Source organism: Micromys minutus (genome assembly GCF_963924665.1).
Source record: "Micromys minutus genome assembly, chromosome: 24".
Taxonomy (NCBI): domain Eukaryota; kingdom Metazoa; phylum Chordata; class Mammalia; order Rodentia; family Muridae; genus Micromys; species Micromys minutus.
Window position 1 is genome coordinate 35,399,657 of NC_137959.1, and position 27,059 is coordinate 35,426,715.

Below are 27,059 nucleotides of genomic sequence, written 5' to 3' on the forward strand. Positions count from 1 at the left end.
TTGTTAAATGGATGATTTTCTCTGTGCCAAATTGTGGAGTGGGCAGTCATGCCAATCTTTTGTTCATAATCTAACTTGGCTTTGGTAAAGAAAGCAGGATTCCAAAGGCCTCCCCAAGCCTTTGGTTTAAATCTGTCCTGTGCCCAATCAGCAGATGCCCAGGGCATTACCATAGAAAGCAGGATCTTTGGACCAGCACTGGCTCTCTGCAGGACTTGTATGAATGCATAAGTATGAAAACAGACATAAAGCTTTTAGAAACAGTTATAACACAGAGATATCACTTTAAAGTGTAAACACATACTTAATAGACATGTTTGGGTTTTTTTTTTCTTTTTTTATGTCTCAATCCCGGTTTTTATTTTCCGTGTATGGATGTTTTGTCTGCCTGTACAGCTGTATCTGAAGGCCAGAAGAGAGCATCATATCCCCAGAGGCTTGAGTTACAGATGATGTTGAAATAACATAAAGTTGCTGGGAATCAAATCCTGGTCCCCAGGAAGAGCAGACAATGCTCTGAACCACTAGCCACCACCTCAGTCCGTGTACCTATATTTATATGTCATTTAATTACATAGCAATTCATTTTATCATATGTTATAAAAGTGTCACTGTGCAAGCTAGATGAAGTAGCACATACCTTGGATCCCAGCACCTGGGGACTGAGACAAGGTCCATGATTATGATTTGGAAATTATCTAGGGCTATATCTCAAACTCTGTAGCCGAAGGAGGGAACAAAGTCAAGACTGGAAAGATTATTCAGTGGATAGAGCACTTGGTGAACACCAATGTAAACTCGAGTCTGAACCCCTGAATCTACTTAGTATGGCCAGACCGGGTAGCATGTGTCACTAAGTCTGATTTTCCTATGGGAAGACTGGAAGCTGAGACAGGAAGACCCCAGCAGTTAGGAAGTCAGAACCCCAGCAGTTAGGAAGTCACCTACCTCAGCATATGCCACAGTGCAGAACAAGAGACTTTCAAAGAGGTAGAGGAGGAGGACTGGTGTTAGAGGGCATGTATATGATTGCTTTCACACAGACATAGGCACAGGTATAAGCATAGGTGCCCTCACACACACACACTCATTCACACACAATCACTGTAGAATACATTGGAAAATGGAAACTTCAGAAGCATAGATATTTGGAAAGCAAAGGCTAAGAAGAGGAGAAAACGTAAGGACCAATATTGGAGTTATGCATGGTGGAAACATCTATGCTTTGGGGACAGAGTAGAGGACACATGGGGATCAGAGATACAGCTAAAAGCATATGCTTTTGTTGATTAAGTATGGTACGGGTTGTCTGCATTCTGCCTCCTAACGGAAGTGCTACAAGGGGACATTCTGCTGGATTGGGGACATTTGATGAGTTTATTCCAATCTTACTCAGTCATTGGCAATATAGCTCTATTCTGTCTTTTAAGTAGAGTGCCTTCTGAAAAAAACGGTCTAAATTTAAGTATCTATTCTGCCTTCTTTAATTCTGTGTCTGAGTTGGGTCCTGAAAAAGATTCTTTTCTTGGATGATAGAACACTATGTGTTCAACCCTGAGTAAGATTTGTGTCCCTTTTAGTACATCCATGACAGAACAATGTGAAAAATTTAAGGGAGTTTTGGTGGATTTTCAAACTGTAATTATGAGGAAAACACACTCAGTGTAATTAAGCAATTTAAATGCCTTTTTGGGCTTTGTAGGGTGATAGAACTTTTGTTTACTGACTGGGATGTTCTCTGGATATACGAGTGACTGGTAAATCTACTAATAGAGAGCTCAGATTCCCTATCCCAATTTGGCCTTGGTCATGGCCATTGTAATTGTTACAATTGCCTTTGAGAGGAGGAATGCAGTGTTGCCTTAAGAAGAACTAGAGACTATGTTTTAGTGTAAACTCCTTGTCTTTTATTAGAGCAACATTAAATTTATATAAAATTGTGAGTCTAATTAGAATTGTGTGTATTATGCCCAAAGAGTGCGAGTGAGTGGGATAAAGTAAGAGAGAGAAGAATGAGAACAAGAGATAGTGAGCATAGTAGATAGATGGATAGATGATAGATGGATAGATGATAGATGGATAAATGATGGATAGATGATGGATGGATAGATGATGTATAGATGATAGATGGATAGATAATGGATAGATGATAGATGGATAGATGATAGATGGATAGATGATAGATGGATAGATGATAGATGGATAGATGATAGATGGATAAATGACGGGTAGATGATGGATAGATGATGAATAGATGATAGATGGATAGATGATGGATAGATGATAGATAGATAGATGATGGATAGATGATAGATGGATAGATGATGGATAGATGATAGATGGATAGATGATGGATAGATGATAGATGGATAGATGATGGATAGATGATAGATGGATAGATGATGGATAGATGACAGATGGGTAGATGATGGATAGATGATAGATGGATAGATGATGGATAGATGATAGATGGATAGATGATGGATAGATGATAGATGGATAGATGATGGATAGATGATAGATGGCTAAATAGACTGCTAGAATTAGTTCTACATTATTTAACAGTCATAGTTTGTAAATTCTTATGAATTTGAATCAAAGAGTGTTGGGTAATTCTAGAGAGAAAGTATTCCTGTAAGCCTCTTATCATGAAGATTTTCTCCAGCAGTCTTAGATAGAGCTATGCTGTAACCTTATGTTTAATCTATGTGGAGTTCTTTCAAAAGACATTTAGTATACAGTATACTGTTTTAATGTCTAGTTTTCGATAATTTCATATAGGCAGAAAATATGTCTTGATTAAATCTACCTCCCATTCCTTCTTTCCCTCATCCCCAGCAATCACTTTTCCCTCTCAACAACATGTGCTCTTAAAACAAAACAAAACAAAACAGAAACAAAAACAAAAACCAAACAAAACAAAACCCCACAACCCATTTAGTCCACTTAGCTGCTTATATGTACCTGGTCTCTACTTTGAAGTTTTGGTTAATACTGTCCTAATAAGGTGATTTATCTGTCTCTCTGTCTCTCTCTGTCTCCATCTCTCACTTGCTCACTTGATTTTCCGTCTCCCCTTAAACTTACTATTTGCCTACGCTGCCTTCAAACTGGTAATCTTCCTGTATTAGCCATCCTCCCAAATGGTGGGATTATAGGTACATCCTTCACACTTGATATGGGGGACAATTTAATGGAATTCCCATATCTGAGGTTTTACTTTCCACAGCTTTGGCAACTGTGACCAACTATGGTCTGAAAATACTAAATGGGAAAAGCCAGAAGTAAGCTGTTCATAGACTTAAATGACGCCTACAGTCTGTTTTTCTCTTCTAGTCTGAGTTACTGTTGACACTGCCTAACAGTTGACTGTGCCTACTTTGTAAGTTGTACTTTATTATAGCTATATGTACACTGAAAATGCAGTGTGTATGGGGTTGCAGGCATTGATGGGTATCTTATAACGTATCCCTCAGGTAAGGTGGGTCTGCAGCAGATGCCAGCATTGTGTTTAGTGTGGTATCTACTGCTGTTCATAAGTGGCTTCTTTGTGTTCACTATTCAGAGTTACTCCTCTGCCTCCTCTCCCCAGGTGCTGGCTTAGATGATGGTCAGTGGCATTCCGTCTCCTTGTCTGCTAAGAGGAATCACCTGAGTGTGGTTGTGGACGGCCACATCAGCCCTGCTTCTCCTTGGCTGGGACCAGAGCAGGTTAATTCAGGAGGCATCTTTTACTTTGGAGGTAAGCAAAGGAGTCACGTGATGTAGTCCATTGGATCATATTTGTGTCTTGATCATATCTGTGTCTTGGAGACAATATCGTTCATGCTTTAAGCAGTGCTAACCCCCGGGACTAATTTTTAACTCTCTTTAAACATGAAAATGTCGAGTGGATCAAAATGACAAATTGTGACCTAAAATGAATTCCTACAAGGCAGACTTCCTTATGCTTACTGTTTCTATAATGAGATTTTAAGTAGGTCACTCTCTTCAGTTCCCATCTTCAAGCCTTGTTAGATTCTCCTAGTGTTAAATGGCCCTTACACATCATCCTCTGATTTGATGGGTTGATTTCTTTGTGTGTGCGCACGCGCGCACGTGTGTGTGTGTGTGTGTGTGTGTGTGTGTGTGTGTGTGTGTTTGTGTTTCTGACCTGACTCCTAGTTCCCCTAGCGCATTCCGACTGCTTCCTCTCTGCCCAGTGCAGAAAGCAGTATTATGCCACTGGACAAATAATTTAACATAATTAGTCATTGCAACTCAGTCTCTTTGCTGAGGAAAAACAAATATACTGGTCCATTTGATAAAACCAGGATACTGGCCTTCAGCATCAGCCTTCTCCTTAGGGAAGAAGAACAGATGAAGTGCTTAATCATCTCGTGGATGCTTGATTGGAATAAAAGCTTAGGAGAGCACATTAGTGGCACGAGAAAGAGGTCTCACAACTGAAACGAACACATCGACTCTGACATAAGGAGTACAGTTCAGTAGACGGACGTGTCCAAGTGCTTTCTTCCCATATGACCGTTGTTTGGATATTGCTTAACTGTGATTGAGTAGTGGCTTTGGAGGCCAGGGAGATACACTGGTGGTTAAGGTTCATAGTGCTTGTCTAGTGCATCAGGGCCTGGTTCCAAGAACCCATGTCGGGTATCTCACAACTGCCTGTAGGTCCAGTCCCCGGGGATCTGATGCCTTCAGCCTTTTGCACAATATACATACACATACACACACACATTCACAAATACACACACACACATACACAAATGCACACACACACACACACACACACATGCACACACAAAATGAAATAAATCTTAAAAGTAACAACTAATTCTAGAATAATTTTTTTGATATGGAGAATGATTTTCAATCTTGATGGATTACCAATAAAATGCAAGTTATTTTCTAAGAATTTTAATGAAGTCTGGTTCACCAGAGGCTTAAGTACAAATTAAAGAACAAAACAAAATGAAGTAAAATAAGGAAATCCAAACCAAGGGGCTGGTGATGTGGCTCAGTGGTTAAGAGCGCTTGCTGCCCTCACAGATGACCTGAGTCAGTTTCTAGCCCCCATAAGGTGGTTCATTCCACCCGAACCTCCTGCTTCCTGGGATCCAACATCTTCCTCTGACTGCTACAGATACCTGTACATTCAAACCCACACAGTAACACATGCATACACATAATTAAAAACAAAATCTTCACGAAACAAAACCTATGCAATCCACCACTGCAAAAGCAGTCAAAGGTTATAATTTTAAGTGATATATTTGCTTTCCAGAATGAGAATTGTTCATTTCTGGACTAAGCTACGTTACAACACATGATGGATTCTGTGGTAACCTATAGGAATGACTAGACTTTTAATCAATAGTAAGATATCTAGTAAAATATAAGCCAGAGCTTTTCATCCAAAGGAAAATATTTAGAACACTAAAAGAGATATGAAAAAAGAAAAAAAAAAACCAAACTCAGTGCAAAGCATATTGTTAAAGGATACAAAATAAAAATAGAAAGTTGAGTAAAACTGTTAATAAATCATGAAAATGGAATTGTCTTTCTTTACAGCATTTTATGTCTTTTATGTTCAAATTTAGTAATCCTTGGCTACTTTATTCATTTTTCTCTTGCTATTGTGTTTATTCACATTGTAATAATTTAGAGTGAAATATATGCATGCTGTAATTTGTGTTTATTATGATACACATGTCACACTCTATACTATTCTAGAATCGTTCAGATTCTCCAAGATTTACAGCAGCATTGCAAGCTTGCCTGGTTCTTCACTGTGCACTCCCGTGTCTACATTACTTTATTTCTGTGTTTCAGAACATACAGGCATTTCAAAGGAGATCAGTGACGTTTTGTGTAAATGTGTGTATGCATGTCTGGATGTGGTACACACACTCACACATATTTGTGTGTTCATGTATGTATATGTGAATGAGTATATGTGTATGTGCTTCTGTGTGTATGTGAGTGAGTATATGTCTGTGTATATGTATGTATGTGAGCATATGTATGTGCCTGTGAGTATATGTGTTTGTGTGTGAATGTATGTGTGTGTGTGAGTGTGAGCTTGTGAGTATATGCGAATGAGTATTTGTGTGTGTGCATGTCTGTGTGTGTGTGTGGGTGTGTGTGTGTGTGTACAGAGCATGTGCCCACTGGTGCATGTGTGAGGGCCAAAAAAGAATGCCAAATATCCTGTCTTATAATCTAGTCTCTCATTAACCTGGAGAGAGGTTGTCATCCAGCAACCTAGAGTGATCCTCCTTGTTCTGCCTTTCCATAGCACTTAGTCAAAAGAGATGTGCACTGCCATGTCTAGCTTTTTATTTGGCTGCTTGGGACTCAATCTCACTTCCTCATTGTTATATAAATACTCATCCACAGAGCCATCTTCCTATTCCTCTAATGATATTAAAGAAATTCACATCTTTTCATGCATATTTTTGTGTTAAAATGACTTGACTATTTCCATGTTGCGTTTTTTTTTTTTGCATGTACTTTACACTTATTGCAACTAGTACGTTTTCAATGCATACTGTCAAGCCCTTGAAAAAAATCAAGTACTGACTAAAAAACATATTCACATGGTTTTATGTAAAATTTATTTTAATGTCTGAAAAAACAGTACTGACAAAAATGTATAATTTTAAGCAAAAAATGTTTAAAATCTTTACATTTATCTTTGTTTTGCAAAATAAAGTCGTTTAAAAAAATGACTAACTATCATACACATTTGTCTCTCGAGGATTGTCTAGGTAGATGATCACTACCTGAGTTTAGAGTATATTTTCATTTGTCTGTTTTTATAAATGTGTAACCATATACTACAGCACCCCTAAAAGACATGCTATAAAGCTTCCTCGGTAAAACCCCAACACCAGTCCCTTTAATATATGCCTTGAAAGGTCTTGACTATCTCAACATTTTTAGGATTTAGCTTCATGCTTTCAGAGTATGATTGAGAAGATCAGTCCATATAACAAACAGTCTGATTAGAAATTAGGGACTGGGAATTCTGTGTCCCAAGAACATCTGAGGCAGATGTTTCCACATGGGCATCACATCTGTCCTGGGAAACTTCAGGGATTATTGGCAAAGGTATATTTGGGGAGGAGGTGAGGTGGGAGTTCCTAAGGCACACCACTGGCTTGATTCTTGGGCTGCCACTGACAGGGAGATAAACACATGCTGAAAGTTGTGTGTCCCTCTCCATCATCATGTCCCTGTCTGTCACCACTGAAAACATTTTGTTTATACGAACAGGGGACCGTTTATCACTAAAACATGTCCTGAAAAAGTTCTCATGAACTCTCCTTTGCTTTTCTCCAAATTCAACTGCAACTTCAAAGAGGTGGTGACTGAATCCAGTCCTGCTAAACTAGCTGGCATGCTCTAATATCAAGAGTTCTTCTGCCCCAACAGCCTGGCTTCTGTCCTCACTCTGCAGACTTCAGAGGGCTTGTTGCATTGGCTGTCAGGATGTAGGGCTACTTCTCAAAGAACAGAACTCCATATGCCACACAAAACAGCCATTATTTATCCATCACTTCGTTCTCTCTTCTCTTAACCTTTCTTCTTTCAAATGAACACATTTCAAAAAAAAATCAATGCACATTGTGGGATGTCCCTCAGCTTTGATGATTTATAAGCCATACGTTCAAAATCTTAGCTCTCCACATAGAGAAGAGTTGAGTGTCTAATTTTTGTAAATTCTCTTTTGGAATCTTTTTGACGGGTAGTACAGCATGCTTCACCACCTGGAGATGCTAACTGAGGTATAGAATACTCACATTCAAGTTCCCTGTTTAAGGCAAGCATCAGGTATCTAAGGACCAGGCCATACCACCATGAAATGGCACCTCCCTTCTGAAACAGCAGCACACAGTGGTAATTTATGTGTCATCTCTGGAGGTATTTAACGTGATGACTGCCTCTGATAATGGATCCATCCATCAATTCAGCATTGAAAAGTCTCTAGGAGTCTTCCTACTGTAGTACTTTCATCTTGAATAGATTCAGTATTCAACTTCTTCCTTGTAGTGCATAATATTAACCCATGGTTGCCTTTAAAGACCTGATCTAACCCTTCTTTGTTCTTGGAATTTCTTGATAACTGAGCATTATATCCAGGAACATGAAGTACCCATGATCAGACTCTTGGCTTTGTTTATAGTTTTATTGTCTTTCTTTGCCATTCAGTTTGCTCTGTTTTGTTTCTCACAAGCATTCTGCATGATGTAGCTCACTTAAAAATAATTTGAGATGTGTTAGGCTCACCAGCAATAGAAGAGAGTAGCCAAGTAGTTTACATTCCTGGTGTACAAGAACTATCAAGTGTTTGTGACTATTGCCCTTTCTTCTTTATTCTGACATTTTCAATTGGGTAATAGTCACCTACAAGGATATTGTTATAATCCCATATGTTGTATGGCTCTTTCTGAATCTTTGCTCTGAGGAAGACACCTACAATAGACCAAAGAAATTATTCATTCCAGTGTAGCTCATGAACTAATGGGTTTTCCTGAGGCTCCTTACAGACACATGGGTGGTTTGCAGGTAGCTGGATTACAGAATGTTTATTGCAGTGTGACTCATATATCACTGTAACTATTTCTGGAATTATCTTCCCAATGTCCAGACAGCTCCACCAGAACCGTCTCTCCCTGAAAATTTCCTTACTGATTATATAACCTGGGAGACAAGGAAGTCTTTCTGTTAGAGGATATAGTCATATGACAGTATACTATGGTCCAGGAGAATTTTAATTACTGTAAATATATACATTTATACATACCTCAAATTACTCTTTAAAAACCTGTGATTGCCTTTTGTTGACATATTAAATTTGAAACTTTGAAATCTCTACTAAAATCAAAAAAGCATATTTCAGAGTACCTGCTAATAGTTTTAAATAATACTGGTCTTTATTTGCCATGCAAGTTTATTTTACTGGGAAAAGATAGGATTAAAGAGATGTGTCCTTGGTGAAAAAAAAATAATTGTAATGAAAATTTCCAGGTGGAAAAGTAGTGTAGAGGAATTAAGAAGTTGCTGCTTCCTTTCTAATCTGTGAAATTGTAGTGGTAGCCAACAGCTGTAGCAGCAAAGAAAGATTGATGGAAAATATGTAAGTGAAATATATGTGCTCATACTCCATAAAATTATTTACTTCACTTGAATAAACATTTAGAACATCATTAAAGCCAGGCAGTAATGGTTAATATTATATTTGTTATTTAAATAATAAGAACAAATCTTAAATGTTAGAAAAAATCAGCATAAAGAGGACATTGTTTGCTGAGCCAAAGAATAAATAAAATCAAGCAGTGAAATATTTTTGACATTTAGCCATTTGTATCTGTCAAATATATATGTGGCTCTTACATGTATAAGGAAATGAAGTATTTAATCAAAATAGAGTTAGTAATTTTATTCCAGATCAATATATCTCCTTTCTCAGATAGTTAGCTTTAAGTACAAAGACATTTTATTATTATCAATTTATCTTTTCTTGTCTTCAGTGTACACATCCTAGTTTATGCCTTGAGTCTTCTATTCCAAAGGCCAAGTTCCCTGCTTACGTTCTAGAATGTCTGACATTGCTGGTTGGCACATTTAGGATTTTGAAGCCAATAACTAAACTTCTGAAGCTAGATCAAGCTACAGTGGTACACACAATTATCACAACTCTAGAGACTTCCTTTGAAGCCCATGGAAACAAAGAAAACACTTTGCATGGATTTAGATGAAACTAATAATGATTCCAGAGGGTTTATTTAATGCCAAGGATAATCAAATGTGTTTTATTTATTTATTTTTCCTTATAAATTCTGCTGTGATCCAAAATACTGGTTCATTTTTTTTACAGTGTACTATGGCTTTACTTTGATTTGCTCTTATCAGGTTGTCCAGACAAAAGCTTTGGATCCAAGTGTAAGAGTCCTCTAGGTGGATTTCAAGGATGTATGAGACTCATCTCCATCCACGAAAAAATGATAGATCTGATTGCAGTCCAGCAAGGGTCCCTTGGCAACTTCAGTGACCTTCAGATAGACTCCTGTGGCATCTCAGACAGGTAAAGACAGCCTCGCATCTCCCTGTTGCCCATTGACCTATTCAGAATTTTGAATATATATATATAATCTGTTACACCAGAAATGAATTGTATCTATATTAAAAATAAACAAATCTAGCAGTTGTTTTATATCACATATTTCAAATAATATTAACAACAGATATAATATGTGTGACTATGTTAGTTACATATAAATCTGCTACCAACCTACAAAGCTCATGCTGTTATGGTTTTTATTTTTATTTATTATTTAACCTTGTCTATGGGTATACAACATGTGATCATATGTGTTTGTGACTGAACATATGTGTGTTTGTGAGTGTGGGCAGACACATATGTCACTACATGCATGTGAAAGTTAGAGGACAACTAGGGTGTCTCTTCTCATCTTCCTCCTCGTTTTAGACAGGGTTTCTTGCTACCTGGACTATGAGCTTCTAGGGATTCCCTCGTCTCCACATCTCAGTCTCCTGTAGGATTTCTGGGTTTACCAACATCCTACTGTGTTTGATCAGTCTTTATATAGGTTATGGGAATCCATCAATAAATTTAATACATTATGTCACCCAAACAGTAATATTGAGTATTAGGAACTAGTAAACCAGGGACCTGTGTGATAGGTTATCAAGCTGGCATTGAAAACCCTGACTGTTGGGTATATCCAGAGGCAGGGGACAGGTCATGTGCTTATTTTAGTGTTTGCCCATTGGTGCCAATCCCGTTAGTGTCTTCTGTGTAGGAGCAGGACAATCACTTCCTCTAGGGACGCTGTGAGTATTGATGAAGTCGCGAGCATAACCCCATAAACTCAGTAGGAGCACAGGCAAGGGACATGGCCGAGCAGGACTCGAGAGTTAATTATAGAGAATGAGCAACTTCAGACATAATAACCCACAGTGGGTAATAATTAAAAACTATAGGTAGGCCTGGGCCACTGTAGTGAAGAAGTCATACCGGTCATGCTTTGTAACCAAGGTGGCTCAATTTAATTACTGAGTTTGGTGGAATATCAAACCATTGCAGATTTAAATCCACATAAAAGACCCTGAACTAAGAATGTAAGTGCTTACGAATATTTCAATCTCCCTTCATGAAGTCCTGACAGTGACCATGGGAGAAATAAGGAAAAGAATGCAAGTAGTTTGTTTGACTAAGAAAACAAGAGTCCAGCCCCAAAACCAGAAAGTCAGAATTGCATCCCTGCCATACAGCTTTATGGGTACATATTAGCATTATGGGTGGTTCACCTTTCAAATACAACCTTATTTTTAACTTTATAAGAAGTGTAGCCGGGTTTTAGTAGGATCAAAGTTATACATAAAGTAACATACATACAAAGACACAGGTGCTCACTCATACACATGGTTCTTCATGAATGTACTTTCGACTCATATAGTCTTTACACATGGCATCACACATGAAAATGTCACTTTTATGTCCTCAGATGAAGGTATGATATGAGAACGGGTCCTAAGCAGTATGAATGAACACACAGCTTAGGCTGAGCCCAGTGTTTCTCTGTTCTCACTATTCCTAGGCCTAGGTCTGGGACCTTTTAGCCTTGGCACAATCCAATCTTCTGAAATGACTGATTCAATCCACTTCTCTCAGCTTCTCACTGAATTGCTCTGTTTATTTTTTGTTTCTTTTTTATGCTTTTACTGGATATTTTATGAATTTACATTTCAAATGTTATCCCCTTTCCTGGTTTCCCCTCTGGAACCCCTCATCCTATCCCCTCTCCCCCTGCTTCTATGAGGGTGTGTCCCTTCCTACCCACTCACTTCCACCTCACTGCCCTAGAATTCTACACTGGAAAATCAAGCCTTCACAGGACCAAAGGCCACTTCTCCTATTGACACCAGATAATGCCATTCTCTGTTATATATGAGGCTGGAGCCATGGGTCTCTGAGTGTGTACACTTTGCTTGGTGGTTTAGTCTCTGGAAGCTCTGAGGGGTCTGGTTGGTTGATATTGTTGTTTTTCCTATGGGGTTGCAAACCCCTTCCGCTCCTTCACTCCTCTTTTTAGCTCCTCCATTGGGGTCCTTGTGCTCAGTCCAATGGTTGGCTGTGAGCATCCGCCTTTGAGTTTGCCAGGCTGTGGCAGAACCTCTCAAGAGACAGTTGTATCAGGCTCCTGTCAGCAAGCACTTCTTGGCATCTGCAATAATGTCTGGGTTTAATTTCTGTGTTTGGGATGATATGAGGTGAGGACCTCATACTACCTGAAGAGACTTGCTGGTGGCTACTCCCAGTTCCCATCTCCTATTGCTACACACTTCTGTTAAAATTTCTGACTCTCTGTATAACATACCTGTCTTGTCCAATACCTGATCCTGTCCCCCTTTTTCCCTTTTCCCTCTTCTCTTCCTCCCAAGTCCCTCCCACCTTCTACCTCACTTAAGTATTTTGTTCCCCCTTCTAAGAAGGACTGAAGCGTCCACACTTTGGTCTTCCTTTATCTTGAGCTTAATATGGTCTGTGAATTGTATCTTGGGTATTCTGAGCTTTTGGGCTAATATCCATATATCAGTGACTGCATACAATGTGTGTTCTTTTGTGACATGGTTTCTTCACTCAGGATGATATTTTCTATTTCCATCCTTTTGCCTAAGAATTTCATGAAGTCATTGTTTTTAATAGATGAGTAAATGTGTAAATGTACCACATTTCTTGTATCTATTCCTCCCTTGAAGGACATCTGGTTTTTTTTCCAGCTCTTGCCTTTTATAAATAAGGGAGCTAGGAACATAATGGAGTATGTGTCCTTGTTGTATGTTGGAACATCTTTTGGGTATATGCCCAGGAGTGGTATAGCTGGGTCCTCAGGTAGTATCATGTCCAATTTTCTGAGGAACCATCAGACTGATTTCCAGAGTGGTTATATCAGTTTACAACCCCACCAACAGTGGAGGAGTGTTCCTCTTTCTCCACATCCTCCCCAGCATCTGCTGTCACCTGAGTTTTTTATCTTAGCCATTCTGACTGGTATGAGATGTAATCTCAGGGTTGTTTTGATTTGCATTTCCCTGATGACTAAGAATGTTGAACTTTTCTTTAGGTGCTTCTCATCCTTTCGATGTTCCACAGTTGAAAAATTCTTTGTTTAGCTCTGTACCCCATTTACAATAGGGTTATTTGGTTCTCTGGAGTCTAACTTCTAGAGGTTTTTGTATATGTTGTGTATTAGCCCTCTGTCAGATGTAGAATTGGTAAAGATATTTTGCCAATCTGTTGGTTGCCATTTTTCTCTGTTTGCAGTGTCCTTTTTCTTACAGAAACTTTGCAATTTCATGAGGTCCCATTTGTCTGTTGTTGATCTTAGAGCATAAGCCATTGGTGTTCTGTTCAGGAAAATTCCTCCTGTGCCCACATATTCCAGGCTCTTCCCCACTTTCTCTTCTATTAGTTTCAGTGTATCTGGTTTTATTTGAAGGTCCTTGATCCACTTGAACTTGAGCTTTGTACAAGCAGATAATAATGGATCTATTTGCATGCTGACCTTCAGTTGAACCAAGTGCCATTTGTTGAAAATGCTTTTTTCTATGGGTGGTTTTAGGATTTTTGTCAAAGATCAAGTAACCATAGGTGTATGGGTTCATTTCTAGGTCTTCAATTCTATTCTTTTGATCTACCTGTCTTGTCTCTATACAAATATCATGCAGTTTTTATCACCATTGCTCTGTAATACAGCTTGAGGTCAGAGATGGTGATTCCCCCAGAAGTTTTTTTTTATTTTTGAGAATAGATTTTGTTATCCTGCATGTTTTTGGTTATTCTAAATTAATTTGCAAATTGCTCTTTCTAATTCTATGAAGAATTGAGTGGAAATTTTGATGGGGATTGCATAGAGGTGGCAAGATGGCCATTTTTATTATATTAATCCTGACAATCCATGAGCATTGAAGATTTTTTCATCTCTTGATATCTTCTTCGATTTCCTTCTTCAGGGACTTGAAGTTCTTTTCATACAGTTCTTTCACTTGCTTGGTTGATTTTCTCAAACAACCAGCTCTTGGTTTTGTTGATTCTTTGTATAGTTCTTTTTGTTATACTTGGTTGATTTCAGGTGTGCCGTCAAGCTGCTTATGTATGCTCTCTCTGCTTCCAGTGTTCTAATCCTCTGGTTCCTTCTCATTCTCTGACTTGTTCTGTCTTCACCTATGTTAGTCTTGTTCTCTCTGCAGTTTATCTTTGTAAAACTGTCCCTGTATATCTCTTATCCTTCATTTATTTCCCCACTTTGTCTGTCTGTCTATCTATCTGTCTTTCTCTGCCTCTCTCTCTCTCTCTCTCTCTCTCTCTCTCTCTCTCTCTCTCTCTCTCTCTCTCTCTCTCTCTCTGTCTCTCTCTCTCTCTCTCAAGTAGTTTTCCAGTGTTCTTGTAAGACTTGGCCATATCCTATCTCTTACTCATTCTGTCAAATCTCTCTCTGCTTCCACTCTTTGTCTGCTCCTCAGGTAGATATCACTTTTGAACTTTCTTCTACAAACTAACCTTACCTTCACTATTAGGGATTAAGGCTATATCTGTATTTCAGTCAGATCACACTTCAATCCAGAGCATGTCTGCTTTCCAGCATGTTCATATAGATCTAGAAGGTCTTCGAGTATGATCCCTTGCCTGAGCAGCCATGTTGGTGGATTCAAATTCCTCTTCATATGTTTATTCTCAGTCACATGACTGAAAACTCCCTGTGCACTCACACATATTTCACACTTCTTTACAGGTACACATTCCCATGTGTCCATAAACATATCTATACCATTCTCATACCCACACTCAGCACAACCATGTTGATGTTTTTCACATACACACACCTCTTACCCAGTCACTTAATACACTCTCTCTTCCAGAAGTGATTTATTTATCCTCACTGGACATGAAATAAGATTATACTAAGTCCATATACTCGGATGAATAAGGGGCAAGGTCACAATGACAGGATGAATAGAACATGACAGTTTCTGTTCCATAGATCTAGAACTGAAACCTTTAGCATTGCTGGGAGACCCCTAATGAGTGTCATCACATTAATATTTCTTAAGTTACTTAGACCAATGCCACCTTTTGGTGAACTACTAAATGTGACTTTTAAAAAAATCAACTCTTTTGATTGATATCAGGAGAGTAAAGGACACGATTCTAGCCACTCACACCACTCCATGGGAGTGGTGGTTCATAGGCGATGACCATTCCTTAGTCTTTCCCTCTAAGTGTACACTGTGCTATCTTCAAGCTGTCCTCAGTGAATGAATTTCTCCCCATAGTCCTCTACTTTTGCTCTCCTCTTTTCTGTGGAAGCCCATGAGCCCCTTGAGCCTCTCTGAGCTCGCATGTGGGTTTCTTTCATGACATTTGAAGATAATCATTCTAACTTGTGTGGCACAGAAAGTATGGCTTTGTGGTGAGTAGCTTGGTGAGTGAGTTGTATGAGGAGAGATTTCTCATTAGTTACTGACCTGAGGGTTTAAACCCTACAAGTAGCTAACATTTAGTTCCCTTGAACGTGATAATGTTCTATATCTAAAGTTAATATCATCCATTCCAGCCAAGCATTGCCTCCTATGAAAGCCTTTGAAATTGAAATTGTGCTGAACAGAGAATGTGGCTAAATGAAAATTTTGCCTGTCACTTCAGGTTTGGGTACGTCGATGGATGTGTTTGTTCAAAGTCATATGCAATGAAAGTGGTGACGGAAATGTATAGGAGAAAGATTGAGACGCCTGGGAAAATGGGTTGATGGATTGCTTGACTTTATCTTGGAAGGACTAGCAAAGAGGGCCGTGTGCATTGCAATTGTTTAGAGCTCTTGTGAGTGCAAGAGTGCTGCAGTGCAGTGCAGACTGCATAGGTTACAAGTTGGCCAACATTGTCAGATAATGTAGTTAGTAAAACTCAGAATTCAGTCTTTCACGTTTTATTCACAAATGTAAAAAGCCTCACCTAACAATTTTGAAGTGAACAAAAAAAAAAATGTGCCTCGTTAACTTCTGAAAGAAAATCAAAGGGACACAGCCCATGTACCAGGCCAGTTAAAGATATTCTTGTTTCTTTTGATTTTAGGCAAAACCATTGAATCTTTCCTTTTTAAAAACAGTGTTAAGGCTTTTTAAAGAAAGGTCACCTCTGATCTTTTCTGATTTGATTATAAACTAAGATTGCTATTGCTTTAGTATTTTTAAACTCGCTTTTTACTAGATTGTGATTGAGTTGAAATGCTTAAAAATTATACAAGTTATGATAGTGTGCCTAATGTGTTCCTTCACACTTATAAGAATACTAAATATATCTGAATTTATTGGGTACAGAAATATATGTATATATATATATATATATATATATATATATATATATATATATATATATATATATATATATTCTTTATTTTGGAAAATTCCAGAGAAGGATTACTTTAAGATTGTATTTATGAGCAGGGTGTTTTGACACAAGCACTTGGGAGGGAGAAGCAGTTAGATCTCTATGAGTTACAGGCCAGCCTAGTCTACATAGTGATTTCAGGTCAGCCTGGTCTACATAGTAAATTCCAGGGCAGCTAGAGCTAGAGTGAGACACTGTATCAACAACCCTCTGCCAAAGAGATAAAGACTGTATTTGTGAATACAAGGTTATGTTCGCAGTAAGACTTTCTAGACTGTGAGACTACAGGTGACCTCTGATCTTTTGTCCTGTATGCTTTCTGTTCTGTGAACAGTGGACATCTATTTTTTTAATCAAGGGAAAAATCAATAACACTATTTTCAGTTGACACTGGAAAAGGCATATAAGCAAAATATCAAGTTCCATCTTCAGCTCCGATAAAGGAGGCAGCAGAAGGTCTATCACAAATACATTCTGGCAGGCTCTGTAGTTTTTAATGTTTACTGTTTAAAATTGAAAATGGATGAGAGAATTAGAAGCTTTGGTCTCAACACATTACTCATTCTAAACCCTGAAAGACATCAGTGGTCAAATCAGCTGTTTGAGTCTAAATTGGAAGTTCACAAGTGACATTTGTGTATGGTACTCTCCTTGTATCAAGATAATTTATCCTATAGTGCCTCTAAACTAAAGACATCACTGTTCTTTTCACTCAAGAATAATGTTAGGACTGGAGAGATGGCTCACTATAAAGTGTTTGGCTCCAACCTTGGGGACTTGAGCTCAGAGCCACGACATGTTTGTAAAAGGCCAGACGTAGAGGCATGCCTCTGTAACCTCAGCATTTGGTGTGGGGGTGTGTCATAGACAGTTTGTCCCCTAGAGCTTATTACCCAGGCAGCTTAGCCCAGTTAGTGAACTTGAGTTCCATGAGGCATCCTATCTCTCAAAAACAAAGATGAAGAACAATCATGAAAAATCATCATGTGACCCCTTGGTTCCCACACCCCTTGGTCCCCACATACATTTGAACACATGTGCATGTATACCAGCAGACACACAAATGCACATACTACATGCACATATCACATCACAAACTTTACCCACACACATACAGAATTTCAAAAATGTGTGATGTCAGTGACAGTGGGGAGACATAATCCAGCACTGCCAGCAGTAGTAGCCCGGGGAATCCCCACTTAAGTAAAGCTAGAGTTTTGACTATACCGCTGAAAAGAATTTGGGACAAGTCGGAGCGAAGTAGAGCCAATGAGTTTATGAAGACTTGGGAAGTGACAGTATAACCTTTAGAACTAAATGTTGGTATTCAGAGAGAAATAGACATGAGGAGAGTTTAGACCTAAGACATGAGTGTGAGCTGAGAGAGAGAGAAAGAGAGAGACATAGTTGCCTTTACAAAGACCCACACATGCACACACACACACACACACACACACACACACACACACACAAATGAATAACTCTGTAGCTTCCCATGTAATTAATGTTCGAGAATATAATTTATAACAAAGTTTTAAAATGTTAAAACAAAATGAACACTACACAAATTCGAAAATTGGTTTACCTTTCTTATCCTAAATCATCTCCTTTTGCGAGTGAAATTATAATGTCTTTTTTTTTTTTTTTAAACCAGGTATGTATTTAAGTTCAGGGAGGAGAGGAGTATAGATACAGTTAAACTCAAAGGGATATTCATTCTGGCTTTAAGTAAGCACATTTCAGCCCTTCATGTGGGGATGTATTTTTAAAAGTAAGCACTACAGAATTTTTTTAAAAATTAAAATTATGGTTTTGTGTGTGTATTTGTGGTGTGTGTGTGTGTGTGTGTGTGTGTGTGTGTGTGTGTGTGTGTGTGCATGTGCATGCGTGCCCACATGCACAGGTGTGGAAGACAGAAGACAACTTGTAACAGTCAAGTCTCTTCTTTCACCATGTGGGTCCTGGGAGGCTCAGGACATCAGGTTTGGCAGCAAGTGTCTTTAGCCTTTGATACATCTTGTTGGCCGTTTGCGTGAAATTGTGTTGAGGTTTATTGACACTTATAAAGCAGAGACATCACAGATTTCAGAACAAGGAGCTAGCTCCCTTTCTGCCAGGGCCCCTTACTATCTTCTGTCTTTCTATCCAAAGGATTTAATGAGGATTTATTTCCTAGAAGTTGACTGTCAACGTGATTATGTCACATCTATTTGCTGTTCAGTATTTATGGAGATTAATTAGATTCCTGTCCTTCTATAGAGACAAGAAACATAGGTTCTGTCACTGGTATTTGCATCCCAGCATCTAAATAGTCCTGCACAGAGCCCTTCCTGGGTCAGAAAACTGTTCAGAGGTGGGAGAAGATTTATTCCTCATAGGAACCAAGAAATACTTCACAGTTGAATGTTTTCTAATGGAAATGCTCTAAGGAGAGGCTGGCGGACACTGTAGCCTAAAAGCAACTTAGCTAGTCTTCATCTAAGCTGAGGGCAATGTCTGAACTGCCTAAGTGTACCGGGGGTGTTTCAGGCTTCAGCAGAAAGGTCCCCAAATCATCCCAATATTCTCCCAAGTGTTTTAGATAATCTTCACTTTGCCCCTTTGTTGATATACGTGACCTTTTGATTTTTTTTTTTATACAGGTGCTGTCTTCCACAATGAGAAATATTAGGTATCTTAAGGCAGGAGAAATGGCTTATCAGTTAAAAACAAAAACTAATTATGGTGAGGACAAGAGTTTGGTTACTAACACCAATCTCAGGTGGTCTCACACATGCACAAATTTGCACATATAAACACATACACACATAATTAAAAATAAAATAAATTCTTAAAAATATTAGCTATGTGAGGTGATATGTATGTTAATGTGATTCAATAAAGAAAACCCTGAATATCTTAGTAACATGCTTTTCAGTATATATACAATGATTCCTCTGATCTAAAGTGATACATATAAATTGAAAAGAAATACTTTAATTAAAAGCAGTTGTTTAGTCTTTGGACTGCTGACCTGTACAGGAAGACCATGTTCAACTTTTCAAAGCCTAGAGTCAGATCAAATAATGTGCCAGGCCCACTTTTTATTTGTTTCCTATTGGTTTTCCATGGTCCTCTATTTTTTAGAAATACATTATTTGTGATGTAGCTTCTCAAATATAGGTTACGATCAAAAGGATATATTATGATTTATTATTGAAACTCAGATACCTCAAGTAGGTAAGCCTGTTGTGCTTGATGGCTGTTGAGTATGGCAATTATTTTTCTTAGAAAGTTACAATAACCAGGGCAGTTCCTGTGAGTTAGGTTCGGCAGCAGAGAACAGCCTAACTCAGCTTGGTATGGAAGGATGGATACTGGACATTCTTGGACAGTTCTCTGTCTGTGAACATCCTTTCTTTTTCCTTTCCTCTTTCTTACCCTTTTCTCAGTCAATCTCCTTTCCCATTCTCAAAGCTGCATTCTAACTCAGATGATGGAATACTATTTCCTGTAAGCTGCTGATAGTTTGACTATCACTGACTCTACGGTATGTCACTTAAGGAAAATAAAGAACTGTGATATGGTGATACATGTTCATAACTAAGTAGTCAGAGCTGCTTGAGAATTGGCAAAACCCAAAGGACTTTAATGCCCCAAGGTTTAGTTGTGTGAATCAAGTGACTCTGTACCAGACTGTATAACCATTGGTCATGTGGAATTTACTCTCTACGTGGTCAACAGCCTTGTTTCACATGAACATTTATGATCAATGATCAATACTCTGTGGTATCTCTCCACGATTAACAGCTTCTTCTCTTTCTTTTAGGTGTCTGCCCAACTCTTGTGAGCATGGTGGTGAATGTTCTCAGTCTTGGAGCACCTTTCATTGTAACTGCACAAACACGGGATACACGGGAGCCACTTGTCACAGCTGTAAGCTATACACATCTGCTTGCTAGTCTGCCTTCTGCTTCTTTTGCATTGCTTTTTCTATTATCTGTGCCCATGCGACCTTGTGTTGGGGTATACAGCTTGAATTTCAGCACCCATTTGGTTCTAGTTTATGGTCCACTCCTCATTTCATAAATTTTATAGAATATAAAACAAGAAAAGGGGTCAAATAGTTGGGAAGGATGAAAATATGTACGGAAAGCAAAAGATGGGTAAGGACAAATATAATAAAAATAATAAAATAAGATGTTGACTTTGTGAACACTTTCTGCTATCTGACCGGAACAGCATTTTACTGGGAACTTTCTGGAAGAACAGCATATGTTGAATTAGGATCAGTTACCAGACCCTTTGTTGATTCCATGATATGAGCATATTTTCAGAAGCAGTATTGGATGTGCTAGGCTGTGTGCTCAAGTATGGAGATTCACTCATCCTGTAGCACCCAAGAGAGTGGTAATCAATCCATTTGGTTGCTTATAAGTGAATACCATAGACTGGCTGGCTTTGGTATAGTCTAATTTTTTTTTTTATAGTTTGGTGGCTATAAATTCAAGTTCATGGGAGTTCAAAGCTTTGGATTCTCTGCGTCCTGGTTCATAGATGGTCAATTTCTCTCTGTGTTCTCTCACAGACCCTAGAGTGATACCTCTCTCGGAGCCCTGTTGCCTGTCTTGTATTGAGACTTTACTCTCATGACCTCTACACTGCCAGAAACCGTATCCCCTAAACCACACTACTAGTAATTAATCTTTTTAGAGATCTGTTTGATGATATTGGTGGCAGTTAAATGGTACAGATAATTACTATAGTAATCATAGTTAATTTTATTGAGGACTTACTAAATTTTAAGTGTAGATTTGGTATTTTATGCATGCTAACTCATTTGATTCTGGTATCCCCCTCCTAAGTCAGTACTCTTATTGGCCTAGTTAACTCGTGATATAATTCAGGGATATTAATAAACTTCCCAAGTTGGCTTACAGAGGGTAGGCAGAATAAGGGTGCTCCAGAGTCTGAGGTCACAGCACATATATTTTTCTATATTATAAAACATGTGCCTTTTTTTTCTACTGAAATATTTACTTAAGCTGCAAGCCTTATGTTATTTTTGCAGTCCACACCTAAGCTGTCACCAGAGGCTAAATTACTCAACCAATTCACTCAGCTATTGAAGGACAGTATATTTCATTTTTTAAATACCATTTACCATCTCCATTATAATAAATGACTCAAATCTGAAAGCTATTAAATGCATTGGAATTGACTCTGCTTGTTTTATTGTTATTAATAAGTGATTGTAACAATAAACACAAACAGCTTTGAGGAGAAACTTGAATGGGAAATAAAAAGGTCATTTGACACGTGGCCCATAATGTGATTCAGAAATTGACAGGAAAGGTCCATGATCAGGATGCATAAACAGAGCTGTTAACAATGTTCTGAGAAAGAGGGTGAGAACTATGCTGTTGGCCATAGTGTAGAAGCATAGATGAAGTCTCTTGGAATCTCAGCTCTTGGCTGGCTAAGGCAGGGGCATTGTGACTTGGAGGCTAGACTGGACTAATAGTGAGAGTTTGTCTTCAGGAAGAAAAGGTTTGAATTAGGAAATAACCATCATCTATAGAATATCAACCAGTGAACATTAAAGCAAAGGTATTTCCCATTTTGGGGTGGAGAGATGGCCTATCAGTTGACTGGTCTTACAAAGGATCAGAATTCTGTTATCAGTGCCTTGTTGAACCAACTCACAGCTTTTAACAACTCCATTTCAAAAAAAAATATCCCAGTCTTCTGACCTCCCAAAGCCCCTGAAATTATACACACATACTCTACCACACATACATACTCTACCACACACACATACTCTACCACACACACGTACATATTATTTAAATTAAAAACACACACACACAATGGGCCTGGAGTGTTGGCTCAGCATTTAGGAGCCTGCACTACTCTTCCAGAGGACCTGACTTCAGTTTCCAACACATAGACCAGGTGGCCAAAACTTCTGAGAGATCTGACTCTGGATCTGGCCTCTGGTATCTGTATTCACACATGCATGCACACACACACACACACACACACACACACACACACACACACCTTCATGTGATTAAAACCAATAAAGATAAATCTTAAAACATATAAAAAATAAATTTTAAAAAACATCTAATTTCCTTGTCTATCTATGTGCTTTATTTGGGAGCTCATCACCATCCCAAGGTTAAGTGTCTATCTCTGGCAACCACTTTCAAGGCACTTATAACCATGTGCATATGTTCCCTGGAATATAAAACTAACCATTTTACATGCCCACTTCAGTGCACACTACAAATATAGCCACAAAACACTGCATCCATATGTCTCCATCTATGTAATTTAAATAGAAAGAAATGAAGCCGTCATCGTAGAGCAATCATGTAGAAGGGAGGTGCCAGGACATTTGAAAAATGTATAACTTTTCACAAATTAGCTGCACTGTTTCATGTCATACGAACATTCATTCACACAATTTTTTAAAATTTAGACTTGATTCAGAGGAGGGTACCCAGAGGTTTGCTGTATTTCAGATTTTATGGAATTACAAACCTAATGGAAGTTACTAGTACATTTGGCTGGGCATTCAATGAGAAGTGTGCATTTCACAGATGTTAATATCAAGCCCTATGCCTGGCAAATATATACTCCTATAATAAAAAATTCAATTACGGATCACAACACAATGAGCCCACTTGGGGGCATATTTCATATGAATATTTCCTCTGCTTTGAATCTTAATTGTATTGAATGCTCATTAAAGAGCATTAGGGAAGTTTCATAATTACGTTTAAAACTATAGATGAGGAAATTTGCAAATCATTTTCCCCCTTTGGAAAAAAAAATGTTTACCTCTAGTTAAGTTGATGTGAGAAAGTAACATAGTTCAAATATTATTTAAAACGTCTCCATGGCATAATTATTGGGTAGCACCTGATTAGCTCTGAAGGTTATAGTATTGTATTTCAGACATTAGGTCATTACAAGGTGATACTGAAATGGGTACCACACGATACCATGTTACACTTACAAAGGTCTTAATATTTAAGTAGCTGTCTTCTCTTCCCTCATTCTTCCTACCATAAAAAGTAAGCTAGATTTTCATTTTGATCTAATAATCTCCTTCTCCTTTGGTGATAAAATGTCATAAAATAAAACCTCATTTTTTGGTATGTTATCAAATTCATCCATATTAATTTGTAAAGAAAAGAAGGATGGATTCTGTTTTAAAATGTAAATGTTACCTGTTTGCTTGGCCAGTGATGCGCATAGACTTGGGGATGTACTGTAAATCTTTTAAATATTGTTTCATTTATTGTCTCTTTCTCTCTGTCTCTCTCTCTCTGTCTCTCTGTCTCTCTGTCTCTCTGTCTCTCTCTGTCCCCCCCCCAGCTGTCTATGAGCAGTCATGTGAAGCCTATAAGCACCAAGGAAATGCTTCTGGATTCTACTATGTAGACTCAGATGGAAGCGGACCTCTGCGCCCGTTCCTCTTATACTGCAATATGACTGGTGAGTTAACACACTTCCCTTTACTAGTTAAATCTGCTTTAATGGACCAATTGCACAAAAATTAAGAGGAAATAAGTGTAACATTGATCTAATTTGCAACATGATTGAAGTGGGTATTAGTTCAAGTTTTCTCTCTGTTGCTGTGATTAAACACATGGACAAAAGGTAACTTAGGGGAGAAGGGGTTCATGGTTGCTTCCGATTCTAGATTCTGGTCTATCTTTTGGGGGAAGTCATGGCAGCAGGACCTTGAGGCAGCTAGTTACATCACACCCACAGTGAGGAACAGAGGTTACAAATGCATCCCCACTTAGTACTCAGCTAGCTTTTTAACACTTCCACAGTCAAGCAAATGTAATGGTGCTACCCAAGGTGGTCCGAGTCTTCCCAGAGATAATCATCCACAGGCAGGCACACAGATCAACCTTCTCTAGATAATTCCTCACTGAAACTCTCTTCCCAGGAGATTCTAGATTGTAGCAAGATGATAATTAAAACTAAGCATCATAGTACTATTGAGTAAAAAGCAGCATAAATATTTAACAGATGTGTTAGTTAACTGTTAATAATTTACAGTATTGTTAGTCTGTAAGCACATGGCGACTGAGCAGTGTTTCTAATAATAAATGCTTCCTATTGTGTCTCAAAACACAAGTCTTTGTCAGAGCAATCAATGCCTAAGGAAGAAAGATCTAAAAAAGAGCCATTGTTTTAAATATCTGTAACTATGAAATTTATTTGTTTTCTAGAATTCCCATGCTACATAAATTAATTCAGACATAAATTAACAGTCATAGAAAAAAATGTATTTGATTAAATTTAACACCTAACCAGGATTCAAAAAGAACCAGAATGCTCAAGAACATCTTTCAACATGGGTTAACAGCTTGTAAATATTGAGAACTTTCTCTGTCTTGCCAGTGTGATCAGCATTCTGACCACTATTGTATGGGAGGTCTTAGCCAATGCAAGAGGTAGAAAGAGCATAAGGGATGAGAAAGAATGGCCTATAATTTTCAGTATTAGTAGATTTTTAAATATTAAAAATATTCTGAAAAATCATTGTAAATGATTTTAATTTATAATAATTACTGAATACCAAGTTAACATAAAATTGTTTATTTCTGTAAACCAGTAAAATCCAATTAGAAAATGACCTTTTAGAAGATCTGATCTCCCACAGCCTCAACACTCTCAAACACATGGTAAAAAAGTACAATGGAGGATTTGCAAGGATTCTCACAGATAAGCATAGAATGGTCTTTATATGATTTAAAATCCTAGAGGTATAGTGGAATATAAAATTTTCATTAATTAAGAGACTCAACATTGTAAAATGTCAGTTCCTGCAAGACTGATATTGATTTTGAGTACAAAGCTGAATTAAAATTCCAGTAGGGTATTTGTTTGTAGGTTGGTGTGATTATTTTGGTGAGAAAAAAGAAGCAGATAGTATTCTTTGTGAGCAGATACAAAAGGGTCAGAGACAAGTCAGTCTTGAAGAACAGAGCTGAAGGACTCATTTGTATTAGGTATAAGCATTAGTAAGTAGAACAAAAAAGAGACTTGGTAAACAGATTCATTCATGTCTAGATGACTGACAGTTTACCAAGAGGAGAGAAATGGCCACTGAGAGAAAGGTAACTATTTCAACAATTGGCAGCAAGAGAAGCTGTATATAAACATCAAAAAAGAAGATACATCTATCCTTCCTTCATCAAATACAAAAGGAGAATTCTAGGTATAGTGCTTTGTCCAATACGCCATCCACATAATACTTAAGTTGGTTAAGGTTCAATAATTTCAAATGCATTTTATCAATGCAAGCAAATATAAGTAACTAAAACCAAATAGCTGCCAGTCAAATATTACTTACTGAGTCACCTATGGCTAGTAAGGATCATACTGACCTTCATGGCCCAGATAATTACCATCAGCGCAGGACATAACACTGCACAGTGCTGTGATTAGACAGCCATAGCCATCAGGAACATGTAGCAAAGGGAAGGGAGCAATTTCGAATTGTGTTGCAGATTGTTCTGGAGGAAGATTTTTTACTGAAAAGTTTTTTTCTGAAGAAAAAAAACTCCAGGCAGAAGCAATAGCACATGCCGAGTCCGAGACTTCCAGGTGTACTCAGAAACCAGCAACCAAATTTAGCTTTGAGCATGGCCAGGGAGCGGGACATAGCAAAAGACAAGGAGAGATTCAAATAGAGGGCAAAAGAAGAGGAAGAATTATGTGTCCCTTACCACAGTACCTTAAGGTCTTTGGCATTGCCAAGTGAGGGGAAACACATTTTAAGCACAGTCCTATAAAGTGTATACGACCTGAACTCCTTTGATAGGCCCATAGTTGCCCTTACATTGGCAAATGCATGTCAAGGGGCAAAGAAACAATAGATATAGTGTTAAAGGTAGGAGGTCACTTAGGAAGCAACAGAACTGTCATTGCTTTCTTATTATTTAATAAAACAACATATAGAAGAGGCTGGGTTTGTTACAGTTCTAGGGAGTGAGATTCCATGATAGCAGGCAACAGGTGCCTGCAGTAGAAGTCAGAAACTCACATCTCAAACCACAAACAGGAAGCAGAGAGCAAGTCACAACACCTGCCCTCGGTGACACACTTTCCCCAAGTCTCATTTCCCAGTCCTTCTACAAAGGAACCGCCAGCTGTGGATCAAGTATTCAAATTCTAGAGAGTTATGGGGAAACAGCCCACCAAATAAGCACAACAGATGTCCAGGGACAAGCTGGTAGTGGGTATTGCCCTTGAACAATAGCAGTGCAGATGGGGAAAGGAGACTAGACCTGTGTGTGGCACACAGATGAGACGGAGGGAAGAAAAAGAAGCATGAAGTACTTGGGAAAGCAAAGTGTTTGCATTAAGATCAGAAAAAGTGTTGAGGAGTGGCCGTCAGAGAGTTCACTGAACTCCTTTTGAGTTGACAATGTCTGCCACTCAGTCAAACAAGATAGAAAGGAGACGGCTGAATAGAGGATAACAATAGGTCTATACTAATAAATAATTCTAATAAACCACAGGGCAGTGGTGAATCTTGGATTATCGATTTTTTTTGTGGTGCAAGAATTAC

At 38.3% G+C, this 27,059-nt stretch overlaps 1 protein-coding gene across 5 annotated transcripts in view; it reads left to right on the forward strand.

Annotated features, from left to right (window-relative positions):
* The window catches only part of CNTNAP4 (contactin associated protein family member 4), a gene marked incomplete at both ends in the record, with an annotated part of 284,081 nt that overhangs the window by 181,291 nt on the left and 75,731 nt on the right, over positions 1–27,059 (forward strand). For 4 of the 5 annotated variants that reach the window (XM_080936900.1, XM_080936904.1, XM_080936902.1 and 1 more), the window contains 4 exons: positions 3,593–3,742; positions 9,919–10,090; positions 20,283–20,389; positions 23,843–23,962. In XM_080936900.1, the coding sequence (XP_080793026.1) occupies positions 3,593–3,742; positions 9,919–10,090; positions 20,283–20,389; positions 23,843–23,962 (549 nt within the window). The remainder of the gene's footprint in view (positions 1–3,592; positions 3,743–9,918; positions 10,091–20,282; positions 20,390–23,842; positions 23,963–27,059) is intronic. The other variant, XM_080936903.1, reaches the window with a different exon arrangement.